Source organism: Amblyomma americanum, chromosome 1 (assembly GCF_052857255.1).
Source record: "Amblyomma americanum isolate KBUSLIRL-KWMA chromosome 1, ASM5285725v1, whole genome shotgun sequence".
Taxonomy (NCBI): Eukaryota; Metazoa; Arthropoda; class Arachnida; order Ixodida; family Ixodidae; genus Amblyomma; species Amblyomma americanum.
The window spans coordinates 395,786,725-395,804,948 of record NC_135497.1 but is presented as its reverse complement, the minus strand read 5'-3'; the positions used below and the strand labels follow the sequence as shown (position 1 = coordinate 395,804,948).

The following is an 18,224-nucleotide window of genomic DNA, read 5'->3' as shown; positions in this document are numbered from 1 at the left end:
AACTTTTATTTTATGGCGCAAGGGCATCTATGGCCAAATACGCCTTGACACAAGGTATTTTCTTTTTCTCAAGGTGGGGTCAAAGACCCATTTCACAAGCATTTCACCCTAAATAAGCCGAGCACCAGACCAGGGAAAAGCTTGTACCCATTGTATCCCCGGTGGGTACCCGGCGGCACTGGGGATCGAACCCCGCACTTCCCGCATGCGAGGCGGATGCTCAACCACTTGGCCACCGCTGCGGTCGGTCTAAAAACTGTAGGGTAGCTGAGCTGGGTAGTTCGAAGGTGAATCTCAGGCCACTACCTGTATCTTTGAAGATTTTGACGACGTCCGGAACTGCCCTGGGAGAGTTCGACTTAAGAATGATTAAAAAATCATCGACGTAACGGAACACTTTTAGCGCGAGGTCAGCAAGATTTTGTGCCAGTTCTTGATCCATCCTGCTCAAGTAAATATCGCTCAAAACGGGTGCCACACGGGAGCCGATGCACACACCCGATTTTTGGACGTACACCTTTTCGCCCCGCCCATCAACGGTTGACTCTAGGTAAAATGATAGCAGCTCCAGGAAACTTTCTATGGAAACTCCCGCACCCCGCCACGAACACCAACTCGTCATTGTCTTTTACAATGCAGTCTTTCACTCTCTTCATGAGCTGAGCATGGGGTAGCGAATAAAATAAGTCCTCCACATCGATGCTGAAGGTAGAGTACTTTTTCTTATCCAGCCCAGACAGGTACTTAACCACACTTGCGGAATTGTTCAACAAGAAAGGATCCGAAAGCTTGAGTGAGCTCAAATGTCGCTGTAGAAATCCCGACACAACATGCTGCCAAGTGTTGCGCTCGGATATGATTGTCCTGAACGTTCAGGGAATGGAATTTCACACCGGCTCAAAAAAGTTGGGGCGAGATACGGGGCGGACGTGATTTTCATGGCAAAGAATAAGCTTTCAAGGATTTGTAGTGCTGTGCGAAAGAAGCTCGAGCCTGAGAGCAATCGTGCTGGAGCTGAGTGCTCGATAGCGCACAGACAGAAAACCAGGCTCACAGAGTGTAAGACTGGAGTCGTATACGAAATCCCCCTCTCGTGTGGGAAGAAGTACATCGGCCAGACGGGTCGATGTATTAACGAGATGTTAGCAGAGCATCGCAGGTCGTTGAAGGGCGCACCTTCCTCTAATCTCGCCTTGCACTGCAAAGAGTGCAAAGATTGCTTCACACGATTGAACAAGACCAGCGTCTTGTTTAAACACAGGGATCAGGTTTGCAGCGAGTTGGTGGAAGCGTACCAGATCAAGAAGGAATCAGATGACTGTGTAGCATCACCATCTGTAGGCCTCATGGATGGGGAGATACCTTTTTTGCGCAGTTTCTTTAGCGCAAGCAGGCGGTGTGGAGCGCTAGCTTGGCAGGAGTGTGCCTGTGAGTTCGCTGTTTGTTTGTTTTGTATCTTGTCTCTGACGATGCGGAGATTGCTTTTAGGTTGTGATCAGTGGCATCACGTTATATGTGCCAAGATGGTGTGTGATAGGGTTTGCGCTTTCGGGTTTTTTAGCATGTTTTTCGCGGGATGAAGATGCATATATAGGCCTTTTTTCCTTGAATAAAAAATCGGTTGATAGTCTGCGCTCGTGTCGTGCCTTCTTGTTCTCTGTCTTCGTTTCTTTGCGCAGTTAAACATGATACATACCCAGCTCCAGTGCGCCTTTGTTTATCTCCGTAGCGACTACTTGCGCTTTGTGGAAATCCACGCCAGCCATGAAAATTTACATATTAGACCTCGCTACAGCATTATCCCAGCGCAGCGCGCCTTCGTTTCCTTGCGTTCTAACTTTTATGCAGCGCACCTTTGTTTGCTCGTTACTTTTGTGCTTTTCAGTCGTTTCCTGAATCCGTCCAAAGAGCCGGGCTAGGTGGATGATTATGGAACCACATGGCGATCGCACTGCATATAGCACGACTTTGGTTCCTGTGTTTTTAAATAAAAACATCAGATGTCGAAGGTCATGGTCGTGTCCGAGGATGGTTTCCACAGCTGGGGCCTAACCATAGGGACCGCACACGCTGTGTCGTCGTTGCCAAGTGAAGAGGCCCAAGATGGCTGTCATCCTTAATAAAGATCCCTTCTCGGGGCCGCTTTAGTGTTTCCTGGCAGATCACGCGCTTTCCACCCTGTGCACATGTTCTCATTTCCAATTAAAAAGGTCCTTCAAACCCTGCAGAAGGCTTGAATTAGCAACTGCTAATAACAAGATGTTGCATGGTACTTGAGAAACAATAGCGGCTACAATGACCAATGTGAAGAAGGGCTGCGAGTTACACGGAAATAAAAAATGGTTGGGGGTACCCAGATAACAAACTGAAATGGTTGGACAGGACTCCTAGTTAATTGCATTTGGAAGAGAAAGACAAGGTTCAATTTTGCAGTCTAAGCTTGCTTCTCTAGAATGAACAGAGAACGTTGCCTCACACTGCTTGCGCCACCTTCCTTGACCACATGAAAAAAAAAGGATGCCTCTGGGAAACTATTTGCGGAATTTCCGCCCCCCCCCCCCCCCGATTCAGAAGGGAAGGGGGGGGGTGACGGCCTTTTCTTTGTCGGGCTCGGCGCGACGCACGATGGACAAGACGGCGAAAGGAAGGGGGCTGTCAGTGACGCATGTTCTGCGCTGTCATTAGGACGAGCTGCCCGGCCTCTCCGCGGCAGCTCCCCTTTGAACCCCCCGCCTGTTCAATCGGAGGCTGGCGACGGCGGGGTGGTGCTGAAAAGGAGCGCCCTTGGGATCAAGTGCCCCCCCCCCCCCCCCATAGAGACAGAGACGGCCGAGCACTTTGAATCTCGCGTATTGTTCGCGCCCGAACCGAACAAGACGCGGCGCGCGGCTGAGACCAATTTGAGTCAAACCAGGTCCAGATGTGGCGGTGGCCAGCCGGTTTACCGGCTTCGGGCTAAGCCGCGCGCGAGCAACGCGCAATTCTCCTGGAAGGTCAAGACAAGCGGTCATGCGGGCACAACGAAAGCGCCTCGCGACAGACGATCTGGCGACACAGCTAATTGAATACCGCGGGAGCGGCCGATCGTCAGCGAAAATCAGTCGCACGTGTGCGCGCGATATGCAGATATGCAGCTAGTGGTGCTCTTGTAGCGTGTTTCGTCTTTGTTATTGTTTGCATAGGTCGTGATCGCTTATGCATCTTTTTCGAACCTCAAACGTAGTACTTGCCCAGAAGATGGCACGATCAAAAATGGCAGATGGCAAATGGGGCAAAAAGAGAACATTAAAAAAATAATCGCTTCACTAGCAAGAAGGACAGTGGTAAACCGGCACGATAAAGCGCTAGCTTCACGGAACCTGGTGAGAGGATCGGTGGTGAATCCTTCGATGTACACGGCTCAAGTACAACTGGCTACGTCTCATCGACTTTTCTCTTCCCTGCAGCTTCATGCAAGATGTTGCTGTGAACAACATATCTAATACACGTGCAGCAGGGGATTCCTCCTTTCTGTTTTGTTCATACGCTTCGATCAGTGATTTGATGCTCCCCTGCTCCACGTGTTTTATAAATACTGTCGAAAATCGTACTCGAATATAACAACTTCGAAATCATCAATCAACACTATTCACAAATTAATGGCACAGCCATGGGTACAAGGATGGCCCACACCTACGTCAACATCTTCATGCATAGTAATAAGTCTAAATTTTTGAAAGATTGTCCCATTAAGCCCACCCTCTACAAACGCTACTTGGATGACATCTTTTTAATTTGGACTGACACACCTCGTCCACCCCAACATATCTTTCACTTCCACGTGCGCCCACACCACAATTAACTTCCTAGATGTTGAGATTTTGGTAAACGAAAGCTCACTCACCACCAGTGTATATAGAAAACCGACGGACCGTCAACAATACGTACACTTCCAAAGCTGCCATCCTCGTCACTCTAAAACAAGCATCCCATACTCTCAGGCACATCGATCTAAAGGAATATGTTCCCAAGATGAAGACTTCGTAAAAAATTCCAAACGCATGCAAGAAGTCCTCATTAAGCAGCGATACCCGTCGCCATTGCCGACGATGCCATTCAAAGGACATCTAAACCCAACCGAGAGCAAATACTGGAGTGACGTCGATACAGCGAGCAAACAGACCATCAGGCAAATCTCGTACTTCCCTTCACCAGTAACCCAGCCGCCTAACGTACGTAAACAAAATCTTCAAAAAAACATTTCAACATTCTCAAACAAAGCGAGCTAGCGCCTCGCCAAAATTTTCACTGCTCTCCCTCATGCAGTCTACAGACGACCGAAAAACATTCGAAACATTCTAATACACTCCGTCACATAAACAGCCGGTTTTGGGGTGTCGACCTTGTGGAAAAAGTAGATTCCAGGTCTGCAAACACATTACAAACATCAAGCTGTGAAATAAGCACAGCTTCAGGATTCAAAAAGAAAATTATGACAACTCTGATTGGGATTTCTGCAACGTAATATACCTCCTAGGATGCAGTGTGTGCAGTACGCAGTACATGGGGCAGACCGTTAACGTTATACGAATTCGCTTTAATAACCACCGCGCGCATATTTTATCCCTACCTCCCCTTGTTAAAACACATATATTAATGAGAAAAACGACCCATTTGATGCAATTAAGTTAACAGTCCTACAGGGTGGGTTCCACAACAAAGAGATCTCGAGCAACGCGAGTCGTACTTTATTTACAAATTTAATAACAATTCCTCACGGCATTAATGAAAGTCCGGGTGTATTGACCTCCATCGCCCCTTGCAGAGCCAATGCTGACCTTAGGAATTCCGGCGCGACAAACCTCGGTCGTTTGTCGCCAGCGGCATCTTTTTCAAGCTTCGCTGCCCGCTTACACAAAGCTCTGAATTCACCCCCCACCCCTGTCTTGCCAGTTCGACGCCCCACCTTGCCGAGCGGGGTGCAATTGAAGAACCAAGAACCCTTGATGGGCACAAAAGAAAAATACTAGAAAAAGGAGAAAGAAATAAAGAGAAAAAGAAAAACGCTTTGTCCCCTGCCGCCCAGCGAGCTTGCGCGGGAGGCCAGCCCGGGGGAAAAAAGGAATAACGAGGGGAGGGAGGGCATCCGGGCCCTCAAAGCAACAATAACAGACTTTGGCGGAGTCCCGGAGCAGATAAGAATCATAGATGCATGTACTGCCCGTGCCGCCGGCCAAAACGAGCAAACAAATAAACAATAAATTCAGACAGGGCAGGAGACGTTTCAGGAGCGTCTTCGGTACGAATAGTGAAGGCGGAATCAGCGGCGCAGTTAGCTTAACTACACACACGTGCGCTGTGCATGAAACACACACACAAAAGAAAAAGAAAAAAGGCGGCAAAACATACGAGTTCGCGAAAGTGTCCTGTGGGGGGGTAAAGGTGAATGGCAGGAGCATTTAATCAAGGGTTCTTGGTTCTTCAATTGCACCCCGCTCGACAAGGTGGTACGTCGAACTGGGAAGACAGGGGTGGGGGATGAATTAAGAGCTTTGTGTAAGCGGACGGGCAGCGAAGCTTGAAAATGATGCCGCTGGCGACAAACATCCGAGGTTTGACGCGCCGGCACTCCTAAGGTCAGCACTGGCTCTGAAAGGGGCGATGGAGGTCAATAAACCCGGACTTTCAATAATGCCGTGAGGAATTGTTACAAATTTGTAAATAAAGTACGACTCCCGTTGCTCTCTTTGTTGTGGAACCCACCCTGTAGGACTGTGAACTTAATTGCATCAAATGGGTCGTTTTTCTCATTAATATATGTGTTTTGACAAGGGGATGACGGGTAGGAATAAGATGTTTACTTATGCAAGAGTGACTAGCTATGCGCAAAAATTTCCGTGTTTCAATTTTCAAAACTGCGAACTTTGACCGCAGCGTCCCGGACAAATAATTCCAACTCCCGACCGCGTTTTTAAATTCATTCTAAACGGGGTACGTGTTTACTGGTACCTGCAGTGGTCGGCTGCGCAACTATATATATAAGCTATCGCGTGCAGCTGTCATATTATAAAAGAAAATCCGCACAAAACAAAAATTACGCAGCAACGGGCTGTGGCGAATGATTGCGCGCAATATTTTTTCGCGGGTTAGTGAAACGAACAGTTTTGTTTTAAATCACGAGAGTTGTATCAAAAGCCTTTATATGTCGTCATTAATTACGATAGGTACGACGACACAGTGAATAGGAGTTTATATAGACTGTCGTTCTTCAAAGACCCAATGATTTCCTCCTCCAAAACGTCGTGCAGAAAAAAACCGGACCGCCAAATTTTGACACGGTTGTACGAAATTTCTGCACTAACGAAAGCTATGAGTGTAGTCTCCTGCATGTAGAGAATGTAGAATACAAGGAAAAATTATAATATGTATGCTCTAGGTCAGGTTCATAGTCCTACAGCACTCGATTGTAAATGCAGGCACTCGACGGAGCGCTGATAGACGGGCGTGGTCACCTGTAGGCGCATTTGCGTGGCTTTGCATGGATAGTACGTGTTTAACCTCTCAGGTCTGCAAAAGCTGTATCGGGTCCGCCAGGCAGTGGCGATTATAATAAATGCCCAACGAAGCGCGCCGTTCGAGCGCACTAAAATAATACACCAGCAGTTCAAGGATATCATATATAATAAAAATATAGAAACGCGCATGCAGTGTGTGAAAGCGCGGCGCATCAGGTGCGCTTTTTGAACCCGCGCGCGCTGTCAAAAACGTGGGGAATTCCGAGAAAAATCTAGGAAAAATATGTCTCTTCCCAACCGGACATGACGTCATTAAAAATTACGTGACCATAACGTCACGTGACGTTTTAGGCGTGACGTCACATTTTCTTTGACCAATCAGCGTTTCCAGCCTACCTGCCCGCAAACGCTTGTCCGCAAAGCAGGCTCTCTACGCAATGCCGGCTCGCCAACAAGCGTTTCGGTGCAGGTGGGCTGGAAACGCTGATTGGTCAAACAAAATGTGACGTCACGCCTAAAACGTCACGTGACGTCATGGTCACGTGACTTTTAATGACGTCGTGTTTGGTTGGGAAGAGAGATATTTTCCCTAGGTTTTTCTCGGAATTCCCCACGTTTTTGACAGCGCGCGCGGGTTCAAAAAGCGCACCTGATGCGCCGCGCTTTCACACACTGCATGCGCGTTTCTATATTTTTATTATATATGATATCCTTGAACTGCTGGTGTATTATTTTAGTGCGCTCGAACGGCGCGCTTCGTTGTGCATTTATTATAATCGCCACTGCCTGGCGGACCCGATACAGCTTTTGCAGACCTGAGAGGTTAAACACGTACTATCCATGCAAAGCCACGCAAATGCGCCTACAGGTGACCACGCCCGTCTATCAGCGCTCCGTCGAGTGCCTGCATTTACAATCGAGTGCTGTAGGACTATGAACCTGACCTAGAGCATACATATTATAATTTTTCCTTGTATTCTACATTCTCTACATGCAGGAGACTACACTCATAGCTTTCGTTAGTGCAGAAATTTCGTACAACCGTGTCAAAATTTGGCGGTCCGGTTTTTTTCTGCACGACGTTTTGGAGGAGAAAAGCATTGGGTCTTTGAAGGACGACAGTCTATATAAACTCTTATTCACTGTGTCGTCGTACCTATCGTAATTAATGACGACATATAAAGGCTTTTGATACAACTCTCGTGATTTAAAACAAAACTGTTCGTTAGCACTAACCCGCGAAAAAATATTGCGCGCAATCATTCGCCACAGCCCGTTGCTGCGTAATTTTTGTTTTGTGCGGATTTTCTTTTATAATATGACAGCTGCACGCGATAGCTTATATATATAGTTGTGCAGCCGACCACTGCAGGTACCAGTAAACACGTACCCCGTTTAGAATGAATTTAAAAACGCGGTCGGGAGTTGGAATTATTTGTCCGGGACGCTGCGGTCAAAGTTCGCAGTTTTGAAAATTGAAACACGGAAATTTTTGCTCATAGCTAGTCACTCTTGCATAAGTAAATATGTTATTCCTACCCATCATCCCCTGGTCAAAACACATATATTAATGAGAAAAACGACCCATTTGATGCAATTAAGTTCACAGTCCTACAGGGTGGGTTCCACAACAAAGAGAGCAACGGGAGTCGTACTTTATTTACAAATTTGTAACAATTCCTCACGGCATTAATGAAAGTCCGGGTTTATTGACCTCCATCGCCCCTTTCAGAGCCAGTGCTGACCTTAGGAGTGCCGGCACGTCAAACCTCGGTCGTTTGCCGCCAGCGGCATCTTTTTCAAGCTTCGCTGCCCGTCCGCTTACACAAAGCTCATAATTCATCCCCCACCCCTGTCTTCCCAGTTCGACGTACCACCTTGTCGAGCGGGGTGCAATTGAAGAACCAAGAACCCTTGATTAAATGCTCCTGCCATTCACCTTTACCCCCCCACAGGACACTTTCGCGAACTCGTATGTTTTGCCGCCTTTTTTCTTTTTCCTTTGTGTGTGTGTTTCATGCACAGTGCACGTGTGTGTAGTTAAGCTAACTGCGCCGCTGATTCCGCCTTCACTATTCGTACCGAAGACGCTCCTGGAACGTCTCCTGCCCTGTCTGAATTTATTGTTTATTTGTTTGCTCGTTTTGGCCGGCGGCACGGGCAGTACATGCATCTATGATTCTTATCTGCTCCGGGACTCCGCCAAAGTCTGTTATTGTTGCTTTGAGGGCCCGGATGCCCTCCCTCCCCTCGTTATTCCTTTTTTCCCCCGGGCTGGCCTCCCGCGCAAGCTCGTTGGGCGGCAGGGGACAAAGCGTTTTTCTTTTTCTCTTTATTTCTTTCTCCTTTTTCTAGTATTTTTCTTTTGTGCCCATCAAGGGTTCTTGGTTCTTCAATTGCACCGCGCTCGGCAAGGTGGTGCGTCGAACTGGCAAGACAGGGGTGGGGGATGAATTCAGAGCTTTGTGTAAGCGGGCAGCGAAGCTTGAAAAAGATGCCGCTGGCGACAAACGACCGAGGTTTGTCGCGCCGGAATTCCTAAGGTCAGCATTGGCTCTGCAAGGGGCGATGGAGGTCAATACACCCGGACTTTCATTAATGCCGTGAGGAATTGTTATTAAATTTGTAAATAAAGTACGACTCGCGTTGCTCGAGATCTCTTTGTTGTGGAACCCACCCTGTAGGACTGTTAACTTAATTGCATCAAATGGGTCGTTTTTCTCATTAATATATGTGTTTTAACAAGGGGAGGTAGGGATAAAATATGCGCGCGGTGGTTATTAAAGCGAATTCGTATAAAGTTAACGGTCTGCCCAATGTACTGCGTACTGCACACACTGCATCCTAGGAGGTATATTACGTTGCAGAAATCCCAATCAGAGTTGTCATTAATTTTCCATTTGAATCCTGAAGCTGTGCTTATTTCACAGCTTGATGTTTGTAATGTGTTTGCAGACCTGGAATCTACTTTTTCCACAAGGTCGACACCCCAAAACCGTCTCTTTATGTGACTGAGTGTATTAGAATGTTTCGAATGTTTTTCGGTCGTCTGTAGACTGCATGAGGGAGAGCAGTGAAAATTTTGGCGAGGCGCTAGCTCGCTTTGTTTGAGAATGTTGAAATGTTTTTTTGAAGATTTTGTTTACGTACGTTAGGCGGCTGGTTACTGGTGAAGGGGAGTACGAGATTTGCCTGATGGTCTGTTTGCTCGCTGTATCGACGTCACTCCAGTATTTGCTCTCGGTTGGGTTTAGATGTCCTTTGAATGGCATCGTCGGCAATGGCGACGGGTATCGCTGCTTAATGAGGACTTCTTGCATGCGTTTGGAATTTTTTACGAAGTCTTCATCTTGGGAACATATTCCTTTAGATCGATGTGCCTGAGAGTATGGGATGCTTGTTTTAGAGTGACGAGGATGGCAGCTTTGGAAGTGTACGTATTGTTGACGGTCCGTCGGTTTACTGGTGGTGAGTGAGCTTTCGTTTACCAAAATCTCAACATCTAGGAAGTTAATTGTGGTGTGGGCGCACGTGTAAGTGAAAGATATGTTGGGGTGGACGAGGTGTGTCAGTCCAAATTAAAAAGATGTCATCCAAGTAGCGTTTGTATAGGGTAGGCTTAATGGGACAATCTTTCAAAAATTTACTTATTACTATGCATGAAGATGTTGACGTAGGTGTGGGCCATCCTTGTACCCATGGCTGTGCCGTTAATTTGTGAATAGTGTTGATTGATGAATTCGAAGTTGTTATATTCGAGTACGATTTTCGACAGTATTTATAAAACACGTGGAGCAGGGGAGCATCAAATCACTGATCGAAGCGTATGAACGAAACAGAAAGGAGGAATCCCCTGCTGCACGTGCATTAGATATGTTGTTCACAGCAACATCTTGCATGAAGCTGCAGGGAAGAGAAAACTCGATGAGACGTAGCCAGTTGTACTTGAGCCGTCTACATCGAAGGATTCACCACCGATCCTCTCACCAGGTTTCGTGAAGCTTGCGCTTTATCGTGCCGGTTTACCACTGTCCTTCTTGCTAGTGAAGCTATTATTTTTTTAATGTTCTCTTTTTGCCCCATTTGCCATCTGCCATTTTTGATCGTGCCATCTTCTGGGCAAGTACTACGTTTGAGGTTCGAAAAAGATGCATAAGCGATCACGACCTATGCAAACAATAACAAAGACGAAACACGCTACAAGAGCACCACTAGCTGCATATCTGCATATCGCGCGCACACGTGCGACTGATTTTCGCTGACGATCGGCCGCTCCCGCTGTATTCAATTAGCTGTGTCGCCAGATCGTCTGTCGCGAGGCGCTTTCGCTGTGCCCGCATGACCGCTTGTCTTGACCTTCCAGGGGAATTGCGCGTTGCTCGCGCGCGGCTTAGCCCGAAGCCGGTAAACCGGCTGGCCACCGCCACATCTGGACCTGGTTTGACTCAAATTGGTCTCAGCCGCGTCTTGTTCGGTTCGGGCGCGAACAATACGCGAGATTCAAAGCGCTCGGCCGTCTCTGTCTCTATGGGGGGGGGGGCACTTGACCCCAAGGGCGCTCCTTTTCAACACCACCCCGCCGTCGCCCGCCTCCGATTGAACAGGCGGGGGGTGCTGCCGCGGAGAGGCCGGGCAGCTCGTCCTAATGACAGCGCAGAACATGCGTCACTGACAGCCCCCTTCCTTTCGCCGTCTTGTCCATCGTGCGTCGCGCCGAGCCCGACAAAGAAACGGCCGTCACCCACCCCCCCCTTCCCCTTCTGAATCGGGGGGCGGGGGGCGGAAATTCCGCAAATAGTTTCCCAGAGGCATCCTTTTTTTTTTTCATGGGGTCAAGAGAAGCAAGCTTACACTGCAAAATTAAACCTTGTCTTTCTCTTCCAAATGCAATTAACTAGGAGTCCTGTCCAACCATTCCAGCTTGTTATGGGGGCACCCCCAACCATTTTTTATTTCCGTGTAACTCGCAGCCCTTCTTCACCTTGGTCATTGTAGCCGCTATTGTTTCTCAAGTACCATGCAACATCTTGTTATTAGCAGTTGCTAATTCAAGCCTTCTGCAGGGTTTGAAGGACCTTTTTAATTGGAAATGAGAACATGTGCACAGGGTGGAAAGCGCGTGATCTTCCAGGAAACACTAAAGCGGCCCCGAGAAGGGATCTTTATTAAGGATGACAGCCATCTTGGGCCTCTCCACTTGGCAACGACGACACATCGTGTGCGGTCCCTATGGTTAGGCCCCAGCTGTGGAAGCCATCCTCGGACACGACCATGACCTTCGACATCTGATGTTTTTATTTAAAAACACAGGGACCAAAGTCGTGCTGTATGCAGTGCGATCGCCATGTGGTTCCATAATCATCCACCTAGCCCGGCTCTTTGGACGGATTCAGGAAACGACTGAAAAGAACAAAAGTAACGAGCAAACAAAGGTGCGCTGCATAAAAGTTAGAACGCAAAGAAACGAAGGCGCGCTGCGCTGGGATAATGCTGTAGCGAGGTCTAATATGTAAATTTTCATGGCTGGCGTGGATTTCCACGAAGCGCAAGTAGTCGCTACGGAGATAAACAAAGGCGCACTGGAGCTGGGTATGTATCATGTTTAACTGCGAAAAGAAACGAAGACAGAGAACAAGAAGGCACGACACGAGCGCAGACTATCAACAGATTTTTTCTTCAAGGAAAAAAGGCCTATATATGCATCTTCATCCCGCGAAAAACATGCTATAAAACCCGAAAGCGCAAACCCTATCACACACCATCTTGGCACATGTAACGTGATGCCACTGATCACAACCTGAAAGCAATCTCCGCATCGTCAGAGACAAGATACAAAACAAACAAACAGCGAACTCACAGGCACACTCCTGCCAAGCTAGCGCTCCACACCGCCTGCTTGCGCTAAAGAAACTGCGCAAAAAAGGTATCTCCCCATCAATGAGGCCTACAGATGGTGATGCTACACAGTCATCTGATTCTTTGATCTGGTACGCTTCCACCAACTCCCTGCAAACCTGATCCCTGTGTTTAAACAAGACGCTGGTCTTGTTCAATCGTGGGAAGCAATCTTTGCACTCTTTGCAGTGCAGGGCGAGATTAGAGGAAGGTGCGCCCTTCAACGACCTGCGATGTTCTGCTAACATCTCGTTAATACATCGACCCGTCTGGCCGATGTACTTCTTCCCACACGAGAGGGGGACTTCGTATACGACTCCAGTCTTACACTCTGTGAGCCTGGTTTTCTGTCTGTGCGCTATCGAGCACTCAGCTCCAGCACGATTGCTCTCAGGCTCGAGCTTCTTTCGCACAGCACTACAAATCCTTGAAAGCTTATTCTTTGCCATGAAAATCACGTCCGCCCCGTATCTCGCCCCAACTTTTTTGAGCCGGTGTGAAATTACAATCCCTGAACGTTCAGGACAATCATATCCGAGCGCAACACTTGGCAGCATGTTGTGTCGGGATTTCTACAGCGACATTTGAGCTCACTCAAGCTTTCGGATCCTTTCTTGGTGAACAATTCCGCAAGTGTGGTTAAGTACCTGTCTGGGTTGGATAAGAAAAAGTACTCTACCTTCAGCATCGATGTGGAGGACTTATTTTATTCGCTACCCCATGCTCAGCTCATGCAGAGAGTGAAAGACTGCATTGTAAAAGACAATGACGAGTTGGTGTTCGTGGCGGGGTGCGGGGGTTTCCATAGAAAGTTTCCTGGAGCTGCTATCATTTTACCTAGAGTCAACCGTTGTTGGGCGGGGCGAAAAGGTGTACGTCCAAAAATCGGGTGTGTGCATCGGCTCCCGTGTGGCACCCGTTTTGAGCGATATTTACTTGAGCAGGATGGATCAAGAACTGGCACAAAATCTTGCTGACCTCGCGCTAAAAGTGTTCCGTTACGTCGATGATTTTTTAATCATTCTTAAGTCGAACTCTCCCAGGGCAGTTCCGGACGTCGTCAAAATCTTCAAAGATACAGGTAGTGGCCTGCGATTCACCTTCGAACTACCCAGCTCAGCTACCCTACAGTTTTTAGACCGACCGCAGCGGTGGCCAAGTGGTTGAGCATCCGCCTCGCATGCGGGAGGTGCGGGGTTCGATCCCCAGTGCCGGGGATACAATGGGTACAAGCTTTTCTCTGGTCTGGTGCTCGGCTTATTTAGGGTGAAATGCTTGGGAAATGGGTCTTTGACCCAACCTTGAGAAAAAGAAAATACCTTGTGTCAAGGCGTATTTGGCCATAGATGCCCTTGCGCCATAAAAAAAAGTTTTTATACCTCCGGATCCATTATCTAGAGAGCAGGGTCTGTTGCGAATATCACCATAGGACAAAAAAAAAACCTCTCTTGAACGTCAGTTAGGGGCATTCCACACTCGTCAAGGCGGGTATAGCGACTTCATGCTTAAAAGAGCTCTTGGGAAATCCTGTACACACAGAGCGGAGGCTAGCTTCCTGGGGCAGGTAGAGAGGCTGAAAGAAGCCGGGTATCCTGATCTGAGTTGGCTCAGATCTCCGAAAGGATCCTGTTCAAAGGAGGGAGGCCCATGCTAGTAAAAAAGAGGACGGTGGACGTAGACAAGTGGTGTGGGCATTCCATACATCCATTGAATTTCACACCGGCTCAAAAAAATTGGGGCGAGATACGGGGAGGACGTGATTTTCACGGCAATGAATAAGCTTGCAAGGAATGTTATCGGCGGTCGCACGTGCATGACAATCCTTTCGACATGCGTGACGATGCCCACCGAAGGCATTTCAGGCTGTCGAAGGGACTTGTACGCTGGCTAAGCGAAGAGCGCGGAACATGCGTCACTGACAGCCCCCTTTCGCCGTCTTGTCCATCGTGCGTCGCGCCGAGCCCGACAAAGAGGAGGCCGTCCCCCCCCCCCCCACCCACCCTTCCCTCCTGAATGGGGGGGGGCGGAGATTCCGCAAATAGTTTCCCAGAGGCATCCTGTTTTTTTTTTTTTTTCATGGGGTCAAGGAAGGTGGCCCAAGCAGTGTGAGGCAACGTTCTCTGTTCATTCTAGAGAAGCAAGCTTACACTGCAAAATTAAACCTTGTCTTTCTCTTCCAAATGCAATTAACTAGGAGTCCTGTCCAAAACCATTTCAGGTTGTTATGTGGGCACCCCCAACCTTTTTATTTCCGTGTAACTCCAGCACTTCTTCACCTTTGTCATTGTAGCCGCTATTGTTCAAGTACCATGCAACATCTTGTTATTAAAGGACCTTTTTAATTGGAAATGAGAGCATGTGCACAGGGTGGAAAGCGCGTGATCTTCCAGGAAACACTAAAGCGGCCCCGAGAAGGGATCTTTATTAAGGATGCCAGCCATCTTGGGCCTCTCCACTTGGCAACGACGACACATCGTGTGCGGTCCCTATGGTTAGGCCCCAGCTGTGGAAGCCATCCTCGGACACGACCATGACCTTCGACATCTGATGTTTTTATTTAAAAACACACGGACCAAAGTCGTGCTGTATGCAGTGCAATCGCCATGTGGTTCCATAATCATCCATTTAGCCCGGCTCTTTGGACGGATTCAGGAAACGACTGAAAAGAACAAAAGTAACGAGCAAACAAAGGTGCGCTGCATAAAAGTTAGAACGTAAAGAGGCGAAGGCACGCTGCGCTAATGCTGTAGCGAGGTCTAACATGTAAAATTTCGCGGCTGGCGTCGATTTCTACAAAGCGCGAGTAGTGCCTACGGAAATAAACAAAGGCGCACTGGAGATGGGTAAGTCTGTATACAAGCACGATTTTTTGTCTCTACCAGCGATTTACTAGCTCACACCGCGCGATTTTGATGTCTGGCGTCGATTTCGACAGAGAGGGAATACGGGCACGAAACGGGACGCTCGCGATCTGCCAGGAAACAATGAGGTGGCCCTAAAAAGGGCCGTTTGCAGGAGCACTTCAACCGCGACCTGCAGCGGCGTGGCGGCGCGGTGAGCAGTAGGCCCAGCAGTGGTCCGTCTTGTGCCCTTTGGCTCCGCACCGACGACACCGGTGCACGACGTACACCTCTCCTGGTCTTGCCCTTGAAGCCGACGCTATCCCTGGTCCGTAGATCTTGACGAGGGCCGCGACGATAATCTTTGACATCTGGTCGATGCCCCGGTCTGCGGCAAACAAGGACAGCATCGGCTCGCCAGAAGCATCCAGGAAACGATGCTGCAAAAAAAGTTACGTTACAAGCGCCGCAATTTGGCGAGTTCTGTACGAGAAAACTTGCGAAAACGTTGTTCAACCCTTACCTCGTGATTGAGAACGTGCACGCCAGACAAGCGCTTCATCGTGGCTGTCAGACGGCGGTTCAGATGGCGACGCCGGCGGTCCTCAAACCGCACCTTATGTGGGTCGTCGTAATGGAGTTGCAAAATTTTGAACACCAGCACGACGTGCTCCTGCAGCAGGAAAACGAGGTCCTGGAATGCGCAAGGCATGTAGGTAAGCGGTACAGCACTTCATGAAGCGAAATTTGAGATAAAATGCGTACCTTTATGTCGCTGGCGATTTCTCGCGGGTCAGCGCCTTTTGGGGGTCGTCGCAATGTCGTGGAAGCAAGAACTGTACAGAAATTTCAGCTGGCTGCGCCGACGAGCGCACCACGCAAAAAAAAAGCCATACCTGGACAGCTTCCGAAACGCGCGCGCCGCCGCCTACGCTCACGAAGAGAATGCCCGCAGACCACGCACGCCCGGCGGCCGGCCAGCCGGCCCTAGCGATTCCCTAGGCACTCTAGGGACAGGCCGAGAGAGGCGCGGCGAACCCACGTCCGGTTGAGAACGAGGGAGAAGCAGAAAAACGTCACGGAGAAGCGCATCCCATCGACCAATCAGCGTTTCCAGCCCACCTGCACCGAAACGCTTCTGCTCGCCACCGCTGTCTCGCTGTTGCCAGTGTTGCTGCGCTTGTGTTCACTGCAGGACAAGTGGCGCCGCCCTTCGGATCTTTGTCGTTATATGAGCATTCAGAGTTTTTGCACTCTGTTCATAGGTGGCGCGACAAGTCAAACGCGCAATTTATGTGCCTGGCCGCGGAACGTTCTGCAACCTTTTCAAACGATAAAAAAAAAGTGTGCTTGTGAATTGGCTTCCAATATTTCTTTTGCTCTTTTTATGCTACCTTTAGCGTTTTGAGCCTCGTGTAAACCTAGTATTTCTTAATTACAGCCGATATCGCGGTGGATCTCGCATTTTCGGTTTCGTTATAAAAGAATAAATGTCGTAAAACTGAAGCATCACCAACCAAATTCGAATTTAGTTCGCTATAACCTATAATTCGCTATGTCAGAGTTCGTTATAACGAGGTTCAACTGTATATGCAGTCCTTTCTAAAATACAGAAGTATAGCCGAAAAACAAAGGCTCCCGACAAGTGGAGGTGCTAATGAAAAATATGATGGTCTTATTGCACTCCAGGAAATCAACACTGTACTGTCTGCTGGTAAGAAAACTGCTCCAGGACCCGACCAAATACACCATGAAATGCTTGCCCATCTTTCCAAGCCTGCTGTAGAGGCACATTTAAGATTTTTTAACAAAGTATGGGTTTCGGGAAAAATACCTGAAGCCTGGAAAAAAGCTCTTATTGTACCGTTCCTTAAACCTGAAAAACCCCCAACCTCTCCTAGAAGTTATAGAACCATCGCCCTGACTAGCTGCCTCGAAAAATCCTTTGAAAGTGTCCTTAATATAAGAATAACGTTTGTCTTTCGATCCTCTGAATTTCTTGATGCCCATCAGTGTGGTTTTAAAAAGATTTCTGCGCAACAGATCACCTAGTCCGTCTTGAAAATACTGTTCGAGAAGCTTTCGTTCATAAGCAACACTGTTTTGCTGTATTTTTCGATTTAGAAAGGGCATACGATACGGCCTGGCGGTTCGGAATTCTTCAAGACCTTGCCGAGCTTGGCATCCGAGGAAGAATGTTGAACTGCCTAAAAGACTTCTTATCTAACCGTTATTCATTTCATGTCCGCCTGGGTACAATCCTTTCGAGGAATTTCATTCAGCAAAACGGAGTACCTCAGCAGGGGTGTATTTTAGGCACAACTCTCTTTGTTGGAAAAATGAACTCTCTTACGAAAATAATCCCAAGCTCCGTTATGTACTCAGTCTATGTGGACGACCTTCAAATAGCTTGTACTTCCTCCAATGTATCAACATGTGAAAGACAAATGCAAATAACAGTAAATAAACTGGCAACATGGGCGGAGAGAAATGGTTTCCGGTTTTGCCCATAGAAATCGGTGGCAATTCTGTTCTCACTCAGACGAGGCATAGATACAGATCCCACCCTACGCCTGAACGAAATAGAGTTACCAGTGAAAAATGAGCATAAATTTCTTGGTATAACATTTGACAGAAAGGTCACTTTCTTACCTCACATGAATGCATTGAAAAAGAAGGCTTCTCGATCCCTAAACTTACTCAAAGTGCTGTCGAGAAAACACTGTTGAGCCGATAGGACATGCCTCTTACAAATTTATCGCTCTGTAGCCCGCTCCACCCTGGATTACGGATGTATAGTGTACGGGTCAGCGAGGCCATCGTACCTTAAACGGCCAGATCCAGTACATAATTTAGGCTTGCGTCTTTCCACTGGTGCATACATGACGTCGACCATAGACAGTCTGTATGTAGAAACGAACAAACCATCACTTACAGACAGAGGAACGATGCTCACGTGTTCCTACATTCTAAAACTCCGTTCGCTAACCAAACA

The 18,224-nt window shown here is 48.1% G+C and overlaps 1 protein-coding gene across 2 annotated transcripts; it reads right to left on the bottom strand.

Annotated features, from left to right (window-relative positions):
• Positions 1-15,373: 15,373 nt before the first annotated feature.
• Positions 15,374-16,294, bottom strand: LOC144102051 (uncharacterized). 2 transcript variants are annotated; one of them, XM_077635331.1, is made up of 3 exons: positions 15,995-16,294; positions 15,753-15,923; positions 15,374-15,669 (listed from the first exon to the last, which is right to left on the bottom strand). In XM_077635331.1, the coding sequence occupies exons 2-3, from the start codon at positions 15,789-15,791 to the stop codon at positions 15,412-15,414; spliced, it is 297 nt and encodes a 98-aa protein (XP_077491457.1). In that variant the 5' UTR covers positions 15,792-15,923; positions 15,995-16,294; the 3' UTR covers positions 15,374-15,411. The 2 variants fall into 2 exon arrangements, with proteins under 2 accessions (XP_077491457.1, XP_077491452.1); XM_077635326.1 differs by having other exon boundaries at positions 15,753-16,294.
• Positions 16,295-18,224: the final 1,930 nt, after the last annotated feature.